This window comes from Capra hircus, chromosome 27 (genome assembly GCF_001704415.2).
Source record: "Capra hircus breed San Clemente chromosome 27, ASM170441v1, whole genome shotgun sequence".
NCBI lineage: Eukaryota > Metazoa > Chordata > Mammalia > Artiodactyla > Bovidae > Capra > Capra hircus.
The window spans coordinates 19115254-19134669 of record NC_030834.1 but is presented as its reverse complement, the minus strand read 5'-3'; the positions used below and the strand labels follow the sequence as shown (position 1 = coordinate 19134669).

Genomic DNA, 19416 nt, shown 5'->3' with positions numbered 1-19416 from the left:
CAGTGGACTTAAGAGACAAAATAGCTGTCTTTCGCATTTGTTGTTCAGTTGCTTGTGTCGCACTTTGCGACCCCTGGACCGCAGCACACCAGGCTTCCCTGTCCTTCACTGTCTCCCTGAGTTTGCTCAAACTCCTGTCCATTGAGTCAGTGATGCCATCCCACCATCTCCTTCTCTGTCACCCTCTTCTCCTCCTGCCCTCAATCTTTCCCAGCCTCAGGGTCTTTTCCAGTGAGTCAGCTCTTTTTATCAGGTGGCCAATGAGTATTCAAGGTAGATTTCCTTTAGGATTGACTGGTTTGATCTCTTTGCTGTCCAAGGGACTCTCAAGAGTCTTAGCCAACACTACAGTTCAAAAGCATCAGTTCTTCAGCACTCAGCCTTCTTTATGGTCTAGCTTTCATATCCATATATGACTACTGGGTAAACCATAGCTTTGGCTATATGGACCTTTGCTGGCAAAGTAATGTCTCTGCTTTTTAATAGCTGTCTAGGTTTGTCATAGCTTTTCTTCCAAGGAGCAAGCATCATTTAATTTCATGGCTGCAGTCATTGAGGTGATTTTGGGGCCCAAGAAAATAAAGTCTGTCACTATTTCCATTGTTTCCCCATCTATTTGCCATGAAGTGATGGGACTGGATGCCATGATCTTACTTTTTTGAATGTTGAGTTTTAAGCCAGCTTTTTCATGCTCCTCTTTCACTTCCATCAATAGGCTTTTTAGTTTCTCTTCACTTTCTGCCATAAGGGTGGTGTTATCTGCATATCTGAGGTTATTGATATTCCCTCCAGCAATCTTGAGTCCAGTTTGTGCTTCATCCAGCCTGGCATTTCGCATGATGTACTCTGCAGAGAAGCTAAATAAGCAGGGTCATAATATACAGCCTTGCCATACTCCTTTCCCAATTTGGAACCAGTCTGTTGTTCCATGTCTGGTTCTAACTGTTGCTTCTTGACCTGCACACAAGTTTCTCGGGAGGCAGGTAAGGTGGTCTGGTATTCCCATCTCTTGAAGAATTTTCCACAGCTTGTTGTGATCTGCACAGTCAAAGGGTTTTAGTGTAGTCAATGAAGCAGAGGTGGATGTTTTTCTGGAATTCTCTTGCTTTTTCTATGATCCAACGGATGTTGGCAATTTGATCTCTGGTTCCTCTGCCTTTTCTAAATCCATCTTGTACATCTGCAAGTTCTTGGTTCACATACTATTGAAGCCTAGCTTGAAGGATTTGAGCATTACTTTGCTAGCATGTGAGATGAGCACAATTGTCTCTCACATACCCAACACCTAATGGTAAGGTAGGGACAGAAACCCCATAATAAATACTCCCATTTAAAAAGGGAAGAATATGAGAGGGAGGTGGCTACTGGTCCCTAGCAATTCTGAAACCCATCTGGTCAAATGATATCACTTCCTTAATTATGCCCACTCCTGATCTTTAGGAGTAATTCTCAGTGAGTCTTTCATGCATCTTGAGTTATCTTCCCTTTTGGAAACAGTTCATCATTGCAAATAAATAGTTTCCTCAGCCTGTGTAAAATACTGAAGGTCCAGAGACCTCTTTTCAATATGAATAGTTTCTATTTCAGTGCAAGCTATTAAATAGTAGAAATCCTTAAAAAGCCAGAAGTGTCATATACTTAAAGTTACAATCATCTCTCTTAGACAAAAACCGTATTCATATTTTTTATCAAGACAGGCCCTTCTCAGGGACTTCCTGGCAGTCCAGTGGTTAAGACTCCACACTTCTAAGATCCCACAAGATCTTAGAAAAAAGAAAAAAAAAAAAAGAAAGACCCCTCTCTACCTTCTCTGCCTTTGCACGCTATTAATGGACATCATCATTTAGATCCTCAGAAGCCCTGCTCTCTAGTTGAAAGGATCTATAAGGTACTACCTTAAATTTTTCTGAGATATTCTCTTCTTGTATAACAATTTACTTTCAAATTGTTATATTTCACACATTTCACACTTTCTGTTGGTTAGCAATCCAGGCTCTGCTTAGCTGGGTCCTCTACCTTAAGGTCTCTCAAAGGTTGTAAACCAAGATGTCAACCTGATCTGTGTCAGTTTGCAGTAATAAGATAACATAGATTAGTGGTTTCAACTTTTTTCTTTTCTTATAGTTTTGGAGGTTGGGAAGTCCAAGATCAAGGTTCCAGACAATTTAGCTTTTGATGAGGGCCCTCCTCCTGGCTTGCAGATGACCATCTGTACACTCATAGAGCAGAGGGGCCAGAAGCTCTAGTGTCTCTTCTTATCAGGGCACTGATCGGGATCATACGGGCTCCTCCCTCGTGACCTCATCTAAACCTAATTACCTCCCAAAGGCTGTACATCCTAACACCATCACACTGGGGATTCAGTTCAGTTCAGTTCAGTTGCTCAGTCACGTCCAGACTCTTTGCAACTCCATGGACTGCAGCACTCCAAGCCTCCCTGTCCATCACCAACTCCTGGAGTTTATTCAATCTCATGTCCATTGAGTCAGTGATGCCATCCAACCATCTCATCCTCTGTTGTCCCCTTTTCCTCCTGCCTTCAATCTTTCCCAGCATCAGGGTCTTTTCAAATGAGTCAGTTCTTTGCATCAGGTGGCCAAAGTATTGGAGATTCAACATTGGGGATTAGGGCTTCATAATATGAACTTGGGGGAGGATACAAACATTCGGTCTGTAATAGGTCTTATCTAACTAAGGCTGTACTTAGGGGAAAGCTTCCAGGCATACTCACATGGTTGTCGGCAGGATTCAGGTCCTCGTGGGTTGTTGGGCTGAAAGCCCCAGTTCCTTGCTGACCCTTGGATGGATGCGTCCACCACTCCTTGCCACATGTGCCTCTCTATCCAATATCATAGCTGCTGGTTTCCCTCAGAGGCAGCAAGTGAGAAAGCAAGAGAGAGTGTGTACAATGCGAGCTGAGGTCTCTTTGTAATCTAACCTTGGAAGTGATATCCATCACTGTTGCTATGTTCTAGTCATTAAAAGCAAGTCACTATGTCCAGCCCAAGCTTCCTTGATGGCTCAGTGATAAAGAATCCGCCTGCAATGCAGGAGTCATGCATTCAATCCCTGGGTGGAGAAGATCCCCTGGAGGAGGGCATAGCACCCTATTCCAGTATTCTTGCCTGGAGAAACCCAGGCACAGAGGAGCCTGGCGGGCTACAGTCCATGGGGTTGCAAAGAGTAGGACACAATTGAAAGGTCTGAGAATGCATGCACGCGTGTCCACCCCACACTCCAGGGGAAGAATTTATTATACCAGGGCTTGGGTACCAGGGAGTAGGGATCACTGGGGGCCACCACAGACGCTGCCTACCACGGGGGTCTTCTAACTACATCCTTGTGGTTTTATTTTTTTCAGGCCATGCCCTGGGTCTTAGTTGCAGCGTGCAGGATCTTTGATCTTAGTTGCAGCCTATGGACCCTTTAGTTGCAGCTTGTGAGATCTTGTTCCCAGACCAGGGATAGAACCTGGGCCCCCTGCATTGGGATTCTTAGTACTGGACCATCAGGGAAGTCCTCAACATCCTTGTCTTGAACTTTACCTAAGGCCAGATTCTTTTGGTAGCACCCTGGCTTTGAGCTTTACCCTGAGGCCATATTTTATTTTGAGAGTGGAGAATCTAGGAATAAAGCAGCTTTCTTTCAAATCCAGAAAGTCCTGGCTTCTTTAGATTTTCCCCCAGATTCTGATTGAAAATGGAACAGTTCCTTTTTCCTTTAGCTCACTTCACTTCTCTTGCGCTAACTCAAAAACGTCTAAAAGAAACCATCCAATCCTTTTGACATTCTATCCAGATCTAGCTAGATCCACATGTTCATTAGGTATCTTTCACATAATAGCAGGCTAGTTTGGCTAACTGTTCTTCCAATATGTAAACGGGGTCCTCTTTTCTCTTGCCTGCAGTGACAATACTCAGTGTCCTTAAACAAAGTTCTCTGTGGTTAACCCAGTGGTCCAGTGGTTAGGACTTGGGCTTCCATGGCAGGAAGCACAGGTTCAATCCCTAGTCTGGGAACTAAGATCCTGCAAGCCACAGGGTGTGGCCAAAAAAGAAAGAAAAAAAGAAGAAAAAAAAAAAGATCTTCATGAGCAGACTCCTCAAAGTTCTTCCAGCTTCTGTCTAACACCTGACCCCAAAGCCACTGCCACTTGTTTGGGGCTGGTCACTGTGACACCAGGATCCCATTTCTAGGTATGCAAATTATGTTTCAGTTATCTATTTCTGTGTAACAAACCATCCCAAAACTTAAGTGTTTTCAAACAACAGTATTTGCTTTTTGGCTAAAAATTTTGCAACAACTCATTGATGACTGTTCACATCTCTTCCATGCGGTGTCAGCTCGGACAGATCAACTGGACAGGAGTGTCCACTTGTGAGATAACTCACTCGTAAGTCTGGCATTTGCTCCCCACTCTCTGTTGCAAGCTCAGCTGTAAGCCAGGGACCTAATTCTCTTCCACTTGGGCCTGTTCATGTGGCTGTGTGGGTCTCCATAAATGTTGGAGGGAAGTAATTGAATCTCAGAATTGTTTTAGGAGGTAAAAATCAAGATGTTGTACAACAATGTGAATATACTTCACACCACTAAACCCTACACTTAAAAGAGGTTAAGATGGTAAATACTATGTTGTGTGTTTTTGGCCACAATTAAAAATTAATAAATAAAATCAGGGGAAGTTAGTTATGGCCTGGAGGAGGATGGGGGCGGGCTGAGGGAGAGAGAAGTGCTAAGAAGGACAAAAAACAATCAAATGCAGCCTGTGGCTTCAAAAACATTTTTGGTCCAGCAAAGGATGGAAAAGAGTTAACGGACAATCATAACGTTTGTGGTAGATCCTGCAGCTTTCTGCCACGGATGCTAACAGAGTTACGGAGCCCACGCCACGCAAACTGCCTCAAAATAGACCTTTAATGTCTGCAGTTCCCAGAGAGGAACATTTAAGACATAATTATACGTTTGGATTTCTTAAAGCACACTTCAAAATGAACACTGCCAGAAAAACAGAGGTGAGTGATGAAAACTACAGGTGCATAGAATATTTCCCTCTCAATCTAGTGAAGAACCTTGCAGGCCAGAAGCAATGAGGCAAAGCGGTGGGCAGGGGGGTAAGCAGATGTTTCTTGGTCATTAGCCCTGTATTTCTAGGAATATAAAATCCCTTTGTTGTCTGATAACTCAGCATGTCTGGAAACTATTGCTACTGAGATCTCATTTTGATACTATCTTTCTTTGAAGTAGTAAATCAGGTCATAAAGATCATTTATATCCTGATTCAACCGTTTGTCCTCCTCTCTCTTTTGCTTCACTGACAAAGCTTTATAAATAGCCAGTATATTTACAGATTTTCACTGAGTTTTGTTGGCAACTTAACTCTATTGTTCTTCCAAGTAAGCCTAAACTATTCTTCATACAAAGGACAAAATAGGAGTCGCTCTTTTTCTGGTATATTACAGCATGAAGTTCACCCTCACCATTGACTATATGTTGTAAATTTCCCTGCTTTGTTGTAAATTGCCTGATGTGTCTGTCAGTGTGTGTGATTTTATTTTTCGAAATCTCATCAGTTATCCCCTCCTGCACAAGCTCTCTATCGAGGGTCTCCCACTGCAGAACAATGACTAAACACCACTACCAGGAACCTGCCTAGTGCTTTTGCGGTGCTCTCCATGCCGAGACCTCCACTAATCCAGTCCCTCCTGCAAGGTCTTGGAAGGGTCTGTTTGAATCATTGACGCCCTAGAATTAATACCTGATAAGAATGTGTTTATTCATTCCGACGTAACTATCAAGTGCCTACTACCTGTTGGGTGGACACAATAAGAAACAGGCCAGACAAGGATCCTCCATAGAACATATTCTCATTTTTTTATTCCAGAGGTTTTTGACTTTTAACAACGGACAAGGTGCCAACTTGGCTTAAAGACAAAAGCATCAGGTTCTGTGTTTGAGATTAAGCATTTCCTTGGATGGGGTTAGGGGAAGTTCTCCAGCATCCTAGAATCACAGGACACCCACCTACTCCTAAGTGGAGTCTAATGGGACGTTCAGAGACTAGTTCTATTGTCATTTTTCCTGGGCCTCTGCCAGGCTCCAGTTAGACAGTACCTTTCTGTGAAGTGTATTCAGGAACAGGCAAGAATGGCCAAGGAGGGCAAAGAATGGCCAGTGGCTGGCATTGGTGGTCAGCACATGGGCCCAAGACCACCACTCGGCCATTGCTCAGAGAGACATTGCCCCCTCGTGGTTCCTTATATAACTGAGGGAGGAACTGGAAGTGCAAAGGGCCAGTTTCCAGATTAACTTTTCTCTTACCTCTTTTGAACTTTAACTGCAATTTCGATAGTCTCTTGGTTTATTTTTATCCAGGGTATTTTTTTTCCCATAGAGAGAAATACATCATGACAGCAATGGAATCTTTTATCAAAATCTCCACTCCAACCCCAGAGAAGTCTAATTTAATACGTAAATCCAAATATCACTCCTGCTTTTTTTTTTCTTTTCAAAACGCTCTCAAAGCAAATTATTTTCTTCGGTTTCTACGTTGAACCAGGACCTGCGGTTCTGGTGATGTTGCCACGGAGCTGTTTGGGGTATCTTGTCTCCAGGACACCACTTTAAATTCCCTAAAAGCAGAAGCCTTATCTTCAACTCCGTCGCCACCCCCATCTCAGTCCCAGGAGCACTTAAACCAGTCCAGGGTGAAGAATGTCTAGTGGGGGAGGAGGGCGGGAGCAGAAGGGGGGAGGGGAGGAGACTGAAGCAAGCCAATACATAATTAGAAATTGTGATCGTCGCTGGGGCTGGAAGCGAATAGCTTGCTGTGCGAAATCCCGGGAGTGAGAAATGAAGGAAAATCTACCCATGTTTAGAGTTTTAAATTATGTGTTTGTAGAAATGGCAACCCACTCTAGTATTCTTGCCTAGAGAATCCCAGGGACGGGGGAGCCTAAGGGGGTCGCAGAGTCGGACACGACTGAAGTGGCGCAGCAGCAGCAGCAGCAGCGGCAGTCACTCAGTTTGAAAGCTTAAATGATACAATATTGGAAAAGTTCTCGGTGGCGCAGGAAAAGTGGAAATGAACCATGTCAGCTTCCAAGTATAGCCAACAACTGGGTCCGAATGGGTGCCAGGTGCTATAGTTTTATCTATCAATTTACAATCTCCTCTAATAACAAGCTTCTGGGAGAGGAATACAACTACTTCTATTTCAGAGGAGGAAGCAGAAACCAGGCAGTTCTTCCTTCGGCGGGTGGGGAGCCAACAGGCATGGTACGCTCACCTCCCAGTATGCTGAGTCTCCCTTCTTTCAGCGGCTTTGACCCTCAGATCATCTGTCTTGGCCTCCAGCTCGGCTGGCAGTGAGAAATGTTCCCTCAACCAACAAATATTTATTGAGTGCCTACGATATACCAGGTAGCGTTTTCAAACTGCCATGGGATTCAAAAGACAAACAGGGCCCGGTCTTGTCTTCCAAGAAGGATCTCCCGAAAGGGTGAGAAAGGCAGCCAGGTAAACAATTCCAGGACAGCCTGATAAGGGCCGTAGAGGAGTCCGAGCAAGGGCGGCCGGAGAAGTTTCGGAGGACCCGGCGTGGAGATGGGGTTTGACGATGCGCCCTGAAAACGCCTGCCCGGCCCCGGCTGCCCCCGGACGTCACCCCAGTTCCCGCATCCTGTCATTACCAGCTGCCCACTAGGTACTGAAGAGGAGGGGGAGGGATTGGGGAGCGAATCCCTCGTGAAGAGCGAGCAAGCAAACAAAAGTAACACATCACACTTCCCGGGCGCCGGAGCCCCGCTCCAAGCTGCGCGCACGGCCCGGCGGCCTCCAGGTGCCAGGCGGACCCAGCCTTTGGCCCTCCCCCTCGGCCCTCGCCCTCCGACCTACCGCGGAGCCGGGGGCCGGGGTCCGCCGCTTCCGCCCGCCGCCCGCCGCCCCTCCCCAGCGCGCGCCATCCGGCCGCGGGGCCGCAGCCCTCGGCGCGGCCCCTCCTCCCGCGGGGGGCTCTGCCGTCCCCCGTCCCGTCCCTCCGGGCTCCAGCCGGCAGCCCACGTCCAGGGAGGGCGGAGAGAGGAGGAGGGGAGGGGAGGGAGGAGAGAGCGGGGGGAGGGAGGCAGGCAGGCGAGAGAAGGGGAGCTGCTCGGAGCCCGGACTTCCCAGAGCCAGCCAGGAGCGCGCACTCAGCGGCTCTCCGGGTCCCCGCCGCCCCGCACCTCCCTCCCGCTCCTCTCGGGGTACCCCTCGCCCCCTCCTTCCAGCAGCTGCTACGCCCGCGCCGGCGGCCGCCCCCCAGCCCCTCTCGGCCACATCCCCAACTCTGCGGACTCACTCCCGGGACGCGCGTCCTCGCCTCATCCTTTCTTCCTTCCTGCCTTCCCTCGCGCCCGCCCGCCCTCCCCAGGTCTCCCTCGCGGGTCGCGATTGTCTCCGTCCCCTCCGCGCTGCGCCGGCGCCTCGCCCTGCCCGGTCTTCCCCTCGCACTTCCTGAGTCGCCGGCCGCCGCTGCCCCGACTCCAGCCCGCGGCGTCCGGGGAAGGGAGAAGTGGGCGAGCGCGCCCTCGCCCAGCCCCGCGCCCCAGCCCTGCCCGGCGAGGGAGGACCGGGAAGATGAACAACGGCAGCAAAGCCGAGAAGGAGAACACCCCGAGCGAGGCCAACCTTCAGGAGGAAGAGGTACGGAGCGGCTCGGTGCCGGGGCGGGGACGACCTGGGACGGCGGCCGCGGGCTCTGCCCAGAGTGCGGGTGGCTGGCCGGCCGGCCGGCGGGGCGCGGGTCCGGGGGCGCCGGGCTGCGCTGGGGAAGGGGCACCGAGGGTTTGGGAATCGTCCTGGCGTGGAGACGCAGCCCCAGACTGCGGCCACGGGATGAGGGTGTATCATCGGAGAGTGTGTTTTGGTGGGTCCACGCGCGTCTGCGTGCCTGAAAATTGCGTAACTTTGAGGACTTTCCCGAGACCTCTGTAAGTATAATGGTCAGCTTTGTTTGCCCCGGATTTTAAAAGCGGAATCGAGAGCTGACTCCTGGGTGACCTCAGATGATTGGGACCCGGAGGGTCAGCACTTAGTGCTGGGTCCGGGGCTGGAAGTTGTGGGGTGTGTGTTTGTGTGGTTTAGGGAAGAAACTCGGGGAAAGTTCTCATGAAAAGACACCTTCCGTTCTCTGCCCCCCCCAACCCCCACAGTTTCTATGCGAAAAGTTCTCGGTGAAATATCTTTCCCAGCTAAGGCGTTTTGGATTAATAGATAACTCATCAGCCGCATTCTTCTCTGATGAGTCAAAGACCCCGAACCTGGCTGATTAGGTTTTGTAAATTTAGGGGCGTTGCGGTTGTGGGGCGCAGTATCCTGGAGTTTCAGACTTTGCAACTCGCGAAGTGTTGATCCAGACTGTTTTAATAGGACTTTGACGTCTGAGCGTAAATTTTATGTGGTGCGTCCCTAACAACGGTAAAAATGTTGCGGCTGCAGAGCGTTCCTTTGGTAGAAACAAAACTCAGTACATGTCGGGGAACTCCTGAACAATCCTTTCAGAATTTTGTAGTTGGGATATTTGCGTTATCTTGTTAAATGGGGCTCTGTACTTGTAGGTGCATTATCTAGAACCCAGTAAACACTGTTTTCCGCCTACCTTTTGAAAAGCCCAGGAAATTGACTTCTGAAACATTCCAAAAGGAACTTTAAGCGTATGTGTAGATGCAAGAAAGTATGCAGTCTAGATAAAAGCATTCTTACAGAAAGGTGAACTGATTCCTAAGCGGTTAGGGTGTTGAGATGATTATGGAAATACTATGTTGTGTGTAAACTAAAATTCTGATTGTGAAGCCCAAGGTTGCTGAGGACTTAATACACTTAAGCCCTCAGCACTTGTAAAATGGGAACTAGTTAAATGGAGAAGACAGGAGAGCTCCAAGACCAAGCCAAATATTATGCAAAATAACACAAGATTTTACTCTTAACACAGTTGTTCGTGGGTGCAACCCAGGTGAAATGCTGTTGAGCCTGACGTTGCCGTCTCACCTGAGCAAATCGCCTTTATTATTATAAACTGTTCTGAAAAGCATTGGTTTTACATGCTGGTTTTTTAATTGCAAGGGATGGAATAGTACTGACATTCCTTCTCTTTCAGAAAGATGGAGACTTGAATTGCAAGTTCTGCTTTTTTTCTTGAACCTCACTGGCTACTTTCCTGTTTTATTTTCCCTACCACTGAAATAAAATTTAAAAATAAAAGGTAGTTTTTTTTTTGAAAATGCTGGAGTATTTTGTTTTTTATAATTAATAAAAAAGGTAGCTCTATTTAAGGAGTTGCAATGGCTTCAGAAACCTTTCTGTTTAATTAGATTGGCGATCTGTTGACTTCTAAGGGTAAGACTGTATCATATGAAACCATCTTTCTCTCTTCACCTGAAAGAGAAACTTGTAAAAGTTCATTAGGGTAAACCAAAGACTTTTTTTGTTTTTTTTTGGCACACCATAAACTATTTGACAGAATTAAGCAGAGAAAACTCAGGTTTTTCTGTTTGACCCAGCTCAGCTTAACTGCCAGTAGCACTGGCCTGTTTGCCCAAACCCTGGGTGTCTTTATGTGTGCGAGGCTGGGTACCAGTAAAATCACAGGTGATCCCAATACAATGGCTGTCTCTTAACCTGTCCTATTGCCTTGTTAAGTCTTCCTTTATCAGGTGGAAATGGCCCGTGGTTCTAGAAAGTACCTGTCTTTATAGCTAGATACTTGTTATTTTAAAAATAAGGGGATAGATTAAAAAAATCTTAGAACCCAAGCTGTACAAAAGATGGAATAGACAAAACAGATACACCGTGAAGGGAGAGGTTTTATGGTGTTAAAAATTTGGTAAAAGTTGGCCTGAATGATCTCAATAATTTTGCCCTAATTCCCTGTTTGGGGTTTATGTTTTGTTTGTGAAAAACTCCTCCTTTTTTCCCCAACCCTGAAAGCCACAAGTAAAACACATGTGTTTGAGTCCCATTAATGTGCTCAGCAATATACAAAACCACCCAAATGGTCCTTTCCCTTGCCCACCCAGGGATCAGCAGTTTGTCCTCAAACACATTGGAAAGCTGCGGTGGAGGATTCCAGTAAACAGAACACACATATAAATGTATATACACAAAATGATGAGTGTTTTGTAGCTTCTGGTAGCCATTGAGCTGAAGAGTCAGTCCAGTCATCTTTGAGGGAAAATAGTTCATTTTCTAGATCATCAGGGTTATTTAGACTTTATTGACAAAATCCAGGTTTTATTCTATCCCCTCCCCCTCATTTAAGTGTGTTCCTTTTATCTTCTGGTACATATCAGCGGCCCACCTCCTGGTTTGAGAGCTGCTGAAGCTCACTCTGAAACAGTGATGCTGAAACACTTTCTTTAGTTCCATTGCTATAGTAGGAACAGTCTTGAGACCTAGGAGCATTTCTGCAGCTTTTTAAGTAAGGTTGGATGTTTTTGAGACTGCTTTGGGTAATATTTAAAACTTGGAGGAAAAATTTAAGATTTGGCTAGCCAATAGTGTGAGAGAGAGGATACATCTGGCTTTCTGGCTTCTAGTGTGCCGTACATGCGTATTCCTATGCAACTTGTCCCGGTAAAGAAGAACCGGTTGTCAAAATCCTAATGGTGTCAGAGATTTGCAAGGCTTCTGTATACATTTGTGTAGGGGCAGACAGGACTGAGTGACTGAATAACAGGGCAGTAGAGCGTTTCTTACATGGCTTTACAGTTAATAAAAAATTCCTTGAATTTACCTCTACTTTTGGACTAGACATTCTTCTCTTCAAATACTTGACAAATTTCACTACTGTTAATATGTAAGAGACATAATTTTTTGGCTTGAAGTTCTGTATATTGCAACAGTCTAGTAGTAGATAATTGGTTTTGATCCCTGAATTTTCAAGAGGAAATCAGATAAATAACTTGGTCTTATTTTTCCTTTTATGGTATGCCGTTGGACACTTTTCAGGCTGATTACAAATCGTTTCTAAAAGGTGTATTATTTACGTCGAAGCACTGGTGTTAGTTTTCTCCTTAAATTGCTGTGAACGTTCTTTAAAACAAAACTTGGCCTTGTTGGAATATTGATCAAAAAGATGTTTGGCAGATGGTGGTCAGAAATCACAAAGTCAGGTGTTCAGAAGTTTAATACAGATCTCTACCTCGCATTCTACCTTTTAAAGTGCTTTGTAATTTTTCCCAAATAACTGGGGTCATGAAGAAAATTGTTTCTTATATAATTGGCACAGAGAAATGTGTGGTGGTTTGATGCGGCAACCTCAGGTTTTCATTGAGCATTAAGATTCATCAGTATTTTGACTTGGGGGAAAATACAGAATGGTTTTGTACAGTTTAACCAAGTTTGGAGCCTGTTACTCCAAATCAAATCAAATACAGTAAACTTATATTTCAGTCATAAATAGGATTTGGTGACAGCGTTTTGGATGAAAATGTGATGATTTCATAGTAAAATGATGCTGCAAGACCACTGCCAATATGGCATTCCCTTAGTTTTCCAGTAGTGGTTTTAAAATTTCCATGATAAACCCTGACGCTCACATGTAGTCATCTGTTTCTAAGGGCATTTGTGTGTTTAATGCTCTCATTGGAGATGCTTTCATGTAAATTTTGCAGGTTCATCTTAATTTTCCACTTTGAGGATAGAACTGTGACATTGGTGATGGGGAATAAAATGGGAATTCTTGGGCGCTGCGATGAGGGCATGAATTATTGCGGCTTTCGGAAGGACTTTGGCGGTCTGTGTCAAATTTTCAAGCCCTTTTATTCCGTGCTTTTATTTTTAGAAATTTACCCTAAGGAAATAAGCATGCACAAAGATTTATTTATAGGATGAACATTGGTTACTTATGGACATAAATAGTCTGTGAATTTTCACTAACAAGGAAATTGCTGAGTAAATGGTTGTGTAATTCCTCAAAGAGAATACTATGTAGCCATTAAAAGCCACATTTTAAAAGAATGTACCTATGTGTATTTACTTTTTTTGGGGAGGTGGCTTAAAACATTTATTCTCTCAGTTTTAGAGGCTAGAAATCTGGAATCAGTGTTTACCTCTCTTTGAATGCTGTAGTATAGAATCCGACTTTCTCTTCCAGCATCTGGATTTTACTTAATTCCCATGACATTACATGAAAAAAGTAAAAATAAAAGTTTGCTATTATGTGATGCCAATTTTTAAAAATAATTGAATATGAATACAAACAGTGTGGTGGATTACAGGTCTTTGTGTTTACCTTCTGTTGCTTTTCTGGGTTCTCTAAATTTTCTGTAATGAACATAGATAGGCACAGAAACAGTTCTAGGTCTTTGCTTAGAAGAAATCATTAAATACCCTTGCAGTATCTATAGGTGTCACAAAACCATTGTTGGCCACATTTCATTTTGCTCGCAAGCCTTGCCCCAGGAATCAGGCCTCCATATCTCAAAGCATGTTTACCTCACTCATTTCCTTGTCCTGTCTGTTCCTAGTGATCTTAACCTGCTGTCCTTGTTCTGATGTTCTTTCTCAATCCATCCACACATACACTGCTGGATGCTCTGGTGCCCAACTCCGTCAACACTTGGTGAAGTTTAAATATGACCTTCCAGATTGCTTTTGGCGCTCCGTAATATTCTGCACACCATTTATTTCAACCAGTTTTCCCCTCTTGGTCAAGCTTGAGCTGCTTTCTAGGCAAAAGCCAAGGTTCAGCCTGCATTTTGCAAGATCCCATCACCTGAATGTCTTATCCCAAAGAGATGACTTTCCTCAGAATTCCAGAAGTTATATTCTTCTATCAACATTTAACTCCTGGATCATTATCTTTTAAAAAAAAAAACAACAAAACTGCCATCTTACCAGAGTATTTCTAATCCCCAGCACCTCCCCAGGTAAGTACCACCCATACACAGTTACACCTGTGTGCACATATAATTCTTGATAAACAATTTATGAACATAGGAAATATCCTTATTGGTAGGAGTGGTTGTGAGGACCTTGAATAGGTAAACTCTCAAAAAGCAGCCACTTAATAACTTCGTGTGCAATTTAGAGCCTGTGAAGGATGGACCCCCCACCACCCTCCAAAAGTGACCTCCCCAACCTGTCACCTGCAGCCTCCCTTTGTGCCCAGAGGCCAGTGTGCCTGGTCCATCTAACAATGTGGGCCCGCTCGTCTCCAGGTGCAGCTGGGTCTTCACTGTTAGAATGTGGTGTCTGCTGTGGGATCCGTTCTGAGCTTTTGGACCAGGGCTTCTGGGAGCTCCAGTTCGATGCGAGAGAAGCATTCCCAAATGAGCCTGCTCTGTGTGACCTGTGTGACTGCCACTTTGGAATGTTTGTGTTCTTTTTCATTTGGCACCTTAGTGTCTGCCCGGGGGTAGGGGAAAGGGAATGCAAATGGTCCTCTTGAACAGTGCTTGCTTTGGTGAAAGGAAAAATTTAGGAAGGAATGAAGAGAATGAACCTTAGTAATAGCTGGGGCAGAAGTGGCCGCCTGGCTCTGTGGGGCCTGAGGCCTGCTGGGACCAGGCCTTTAAAGTTGATTGGAGGGTGTCATCGGGAATGACCTTGTCTGCCCTGTGGGGATAACTTGCACCGACTCACATCCATCCCTTTAAGTGTGGGGAGGATATTGCAAACCACTTCAGTGTGTTGTGTGTGTTGGGGGCAAGTGGGGAGTGCTTGACTGCAGAGCTGGTCAGAGCAGAGTTGCCTAGTTTGTGGCCTGGTCATCTTTGCTGGGCGTCCCACGTGGCTCAGTGGTAAAGCATCTGCCTGCCAATGCAGGAGACTCTGGTTCGATCCCTGGATCATGAAGATTCCCTGGAGAAGGAAATGGCAACTCCCTCCAGTATTCTTGTCTGGGAAGTCCCATGAGCCTGGCAGGCTACAGTCCATGGGGACGCAGAGTCAGACACGACTCAGCGACTGAGCACGCACGCACATCTTTGCTGAGTGCAGAAAAATGAAAATTCTGAACTACTTGATCCTGGGAAATTTTCAGAAATCTTTTTAGCCATTCACCCAGGTAAGAATTATTAACTTTTGAGTATTTACTCTGTGCCGAGTACTGGCCAAGCACTTTTATATGTATCTTGTGACTCATCCCCACAATGAGCTAATGTAGCAATCAGGGCAGTGATGAAACTCATTCTGTGGAGAGGTGACTGAGATCCTGAGTGCCTTGGGACCTTGAAGGTTCTGAGGAAGCCAAGACCTGGGACAAAGTTCCGACTCTTAAGTTGCTCCCAGGTTTAGTGGAGAGGGCCTTGTGTTCATTTAACTGAGACAGTAGTTTGAGCTGGAAACCAGTCAGCACCCTAAGGAGGGAGAGGGTCATGGAGCTATATCAAAAGAAACTTTTTAAAAAGAGAGGTGATACTGGGATTTTTTTTTTCCCCAGCTAAGGGAAGGATTGAGGCATTAGGGGAAAGATGGTCCAGTCAAAGGGATCGGGCCTTCTGTGAAGATACAGAGGCTTAAGAGGTAAAACAAGCAGGGGAGAAAGGGAAGTATGGATGATTGGGGTGGGGGAGGGATGGAGGAGTCCCTTCCGTGCCAGGGACCAGCACGTTTCCTGTGATGGGAGTGGACTTCTGTGCAAGGGGGACGTGGCATCCTGGGAGGTTCCATTGCGGAAGTGGATGCATTAGGTTTCAAGGCTAACGCTGCAGGAATCCTGCTCTTAAAATAAGACAGTAGCTGCTGGTGGTGACTGAGCCTGGCAGGGGCAGGAGAGGTGTTCACGGGCTGCAGTAACTGTCGGATGCTCTAGAGAGGAGACTGGGAGCTCCATCCGTGGAGCCTCTTGGGTTTCTCTTTCGGATGATTAGCTGCGTGGTGGTTGTATTTGTAGAAGCCAGAAAATTTACCTTGAAAGGGGAAGAAAAGGCAACCGGGAGGTGAAGAGGTTGGATTTGAGATGCAGAGGTCTGATCTTGCAAAGAAATTTTCAGAACAATTCAAGATTATGTGGGACTTCCTTAGTGGCTCAGGGGTAATGAATCTGCTTGCAGTGTAGGATGTGGGTTCAGTCCCTGGGTCAGGGAGATCCCCTGGAGGAGGGCATGGCAACCCACTCCAGTATTCTTGCCTGGAGAATCCCATGGACAGAGAAGCCTGGCGGGCTACAGTCCATGCATGGAGTTTCAAGAGAGTTAGACATAACTTAGGGACTCAACAATAACAAAAAGATTATGTAGCTGGTCACCGAAAAGGTAAATATGAACTGAGTGCCCAGAAAATTGGAGAGGGTGTGGGACCCCAGTTCCTAGGAAACTTGCAAGGGTAGGCAGCAAAAGATGGACAATTGACTTAAAATTGGAAGCTTTTTTTTTTTAAGGCGTGGGGCAGAGTGAGGGGGAGAGCTGGACATTGTCAGGAAAAGTTAGAGTAAAATTTTAAATGCACTCTCAATTTAGGAACACAAAAATGTCTTGCATATAATCTGCCTAGTTATACTAGTGTTCAGTGTACTTAACCATTTGAAAGGCTGATTCGGGGGAGCCTAAGAAATCTAGTTATATATAGTGTATTTCATATCCTTTCATTTTTTTCTTTCATCAGCAGTCTTTGAACATTGTTTTCCTCTAAAATTTGCAGTTCATGTTTAGGCTTTTACTTAAACTTTTCTTTTCCCAAACCTTTACCTAGAAGGGACATAAAATTTGCAGATAGGTTTGGAAGGTAAAGATGGAAGGCGTGGAGAGGCTTGAGTATTTTTATAAGAAAATCCCAAGTTGCTTTGTTCTTTTTCATTTCATAGGGGTTGGGGGAGTTAGAATGAGTCTTTGGCTAGAGCCCAAAGTCGTCTCCTCTGTGGGTTATATTTTCAATTTATTCATTTCGTTTGCTGCTTTTTCTGCTCTCAGCTAAGTGTCAGCTTGTGAATAAAGAAATGCGGTCCAGGAATTTAAGAACAAACAATTGTGTTTCTCGTAGGTTTTAACCCTACTGCAACCATTCTGATGCACATTATGTAGAATACGGGAGTTAAAAAAAGGAAATGGCAGTAATAAATGCCAATCACGCCAAGGAAGATGGTTCCAAATTCCAGGCTGTAATACAGTATTGTTACACAAATTTAAAACGCTGAGGGGTTGCTAACACAACATAGCTCGGTTCTGTCACCCCCCTCAGACTTTGCAAAGATACAAAGAAATCTAGGCATCTCAAAATCGTAGTGTATCTCACGAGCCCACGAAAAGAAGTTAGAGACTAATTTCTACTTCCAGTTAATCTTTACTTCTCATGAGTTTTTTCCCTTAAACTTTCTTTGCTTTTCCTAAATTCTTATGTCACTAGGTAGATATGCTGGCAGGTGGCCAGCTTTATTCTAAGAAATTTTTTTTCCTCAAATCTCCAGGGATCCTGTTTTGTGAACATTTATTTTTCTGATGCCCACCTGTAGGATGGATAGTCTTGGCCTCATGAGAGAAGGGATGGCTCAGAAAGTGCTATCTTATTACAGAAGTATCAGAATTTCCTTTGTGCTCAGAGGAGAAGTGCTACAAAAGTGTAATTACTTTACCCAGCATGTGTGATTTACAGGCCTGAAAATGTGCGAGTTTCCAAAAGCATCTGTTTTTAAATACAGTATCCCTCTAAGCCGGCAGGATGTGTTTTGGGCCAGGGAGGGGACACACACACACAGCTCTCTCCACTGTGACACACACTCACACTCCCCGTCCTGTCCTGTGCCTTCCGTGGGATGCTGGGTGACGAGAGGCTGAAAGTGTCGGTAATTGCTTCTCTGGGCCTTGCTTATCCTGAGAAGAAACACAAGCTGTCCTGGAGTCCAGTCGGCCTCCCCTCTGCCAGATCACTGTGTCCTGAGTCTGCCTTCTCACCTCTCTACCCTTCTAAGCCTGTTTCTTTCTTTTCTAGGAACTCCAAGCATTTTCCCAGCAGTGAGCAAAACAATAAAAAAGGTCAGAGTCAGTGCTGAGACCATTTTTGTTGCAAACATTTTTTTTTAGTCTTCAGAGGTATTAAAAAAATTGGAGGGATAATCGAAGATCAGGTGCATGGCTCCAGTATAATCAAACTTATAAAAGCGTTTATGGATTCTTGGCAGATTGATTCACTAAGTGTCTGTGGACTAATGTCGTCTCTTTTAAGCACTGTGCTTTTCAAAATTTTTTCTTTTGGAGTATAGTTGTTTAATGATGATGTCTTACTTTCAGGTGATTCAGTTATCCATATACTCTTTCAAATTGTTTTCCCATTTAGGTTATTACAGAGTATTGACCAGGTTCCCTGTGGTATACAGTAGGTCCTTGCTGGTTATATATTTTAAATATAGCGGTGTGTACACCAAGTGTGTACTTTAGCACAGCGTACACTTTGACACAATGAGGTGTTCTCATGTTTAGGGATGAGGAAACTGAGGCTCTGAGAGATTAAGTAATTCGAGGTTTTATTTGCAAGTGGTGGTAGGAGCTGAAAATCTCTATAGTGCTATGTGAGGTTCATGTAATCTGGGCCTGCTGGCCTCCCTGACCTCATCCACCAGGAGTCACAGCTTCATTATGCTTCAGCTGCTGGGCCTTACTTAAGTCTCTCCAACATGCCAAACCTGTGCTGCCTCAGGGCCTTTGTGTGTGCTCTCCTTTCTGCCTGGGCAACCATACACCCAGGTATGAGGCAGCCTTGTCCTTCTCATTCATTCAGATCTCAGTTCACATGTTACCCAGAGGGACCTTTGGGTAACAAGTTCAAATGAGCCCCAAGTTCCCAACCACTGTCAGATTCCTCTTATTTGCCCCCCAGGACTTCTTCCTCACTGATATTACCTTGTGTACTTGTCTTGTACTGCTGGAATGTGACTCTGGTCTGGTTTAAGGCAGTAATTCCAGTGCTTAGAACAATGAGTGGAACTGCCCAATACATTTGTTTGTTTGTAAAATGACTGGAATACAAACCAACTTGTCAAATTCTGAGGCCTGCAATACACTCCATCGTCCTAAACCTTTTCCAGCAGTTTTTCAGTTCAGTCACTCATTCGTGTCCAATTCTTTGTGACCCCATGGACTGCAGCACGCCAAGCTTCCCTGTCTATCACCAACTCCCGGAGTTTGCTCAAACTCATGTCCGTTGAGTCGGTGATGCCATCCAACCAGCTCATCCTCTCTCGTCCCCTTTCCTCCTGCCTTCTGTCTTTCCTAGATTTTCAGCATTTCCCAGCAGTTTTTAGATTAAATCTTAACGCTGCCTTCAAGATGATCACTTCTGGATTCCCATTTAATTACATCAGCAAGGACAATTAGCACGTGCTTTTAAGCCAGAAATTTTGGATGGCAAGTGATGAGTCCCATGGAGATGAAGAGGGTGGGAGAGAAAAGCTGATTTTCACATGTAAAGGACTACTTCCCTTTGTCCAGTAAAAATGGAAATCGAATA

The 19416-nt window shown here is 45.1% G+C and overlaps 1 protein-coding gene across 4 annotated transcripts in view; it reads left to right on the top strand.

Moving 5' to 3' along the window:
* RBPMS (RNA binding protein with multiple splicing) overlaps window positions 8109-19416 on the top strand; it is a 203585-nt gene continuing 192277 nt past the window's right edge. For 2 of the 4 annotated variants that reach the window (XM_018041833.1, XM_018041831.1), the window contains exon 1: window positions 8114-8679. In XM_018041833.1, the coding sequence (XP_017897322.1) occupies window positions 8614-8679 (66 nt within the window). In that variant the 5' untranslated portion in view covers window positions 8114-8613. Of the gene's footprint in view, window positions 8680-19416 lie in introns of all 4 variants that reach the window. The other 2 variants (XM_018041830.1, XM_018041832.1) reach the window with 2 other exon arrangements.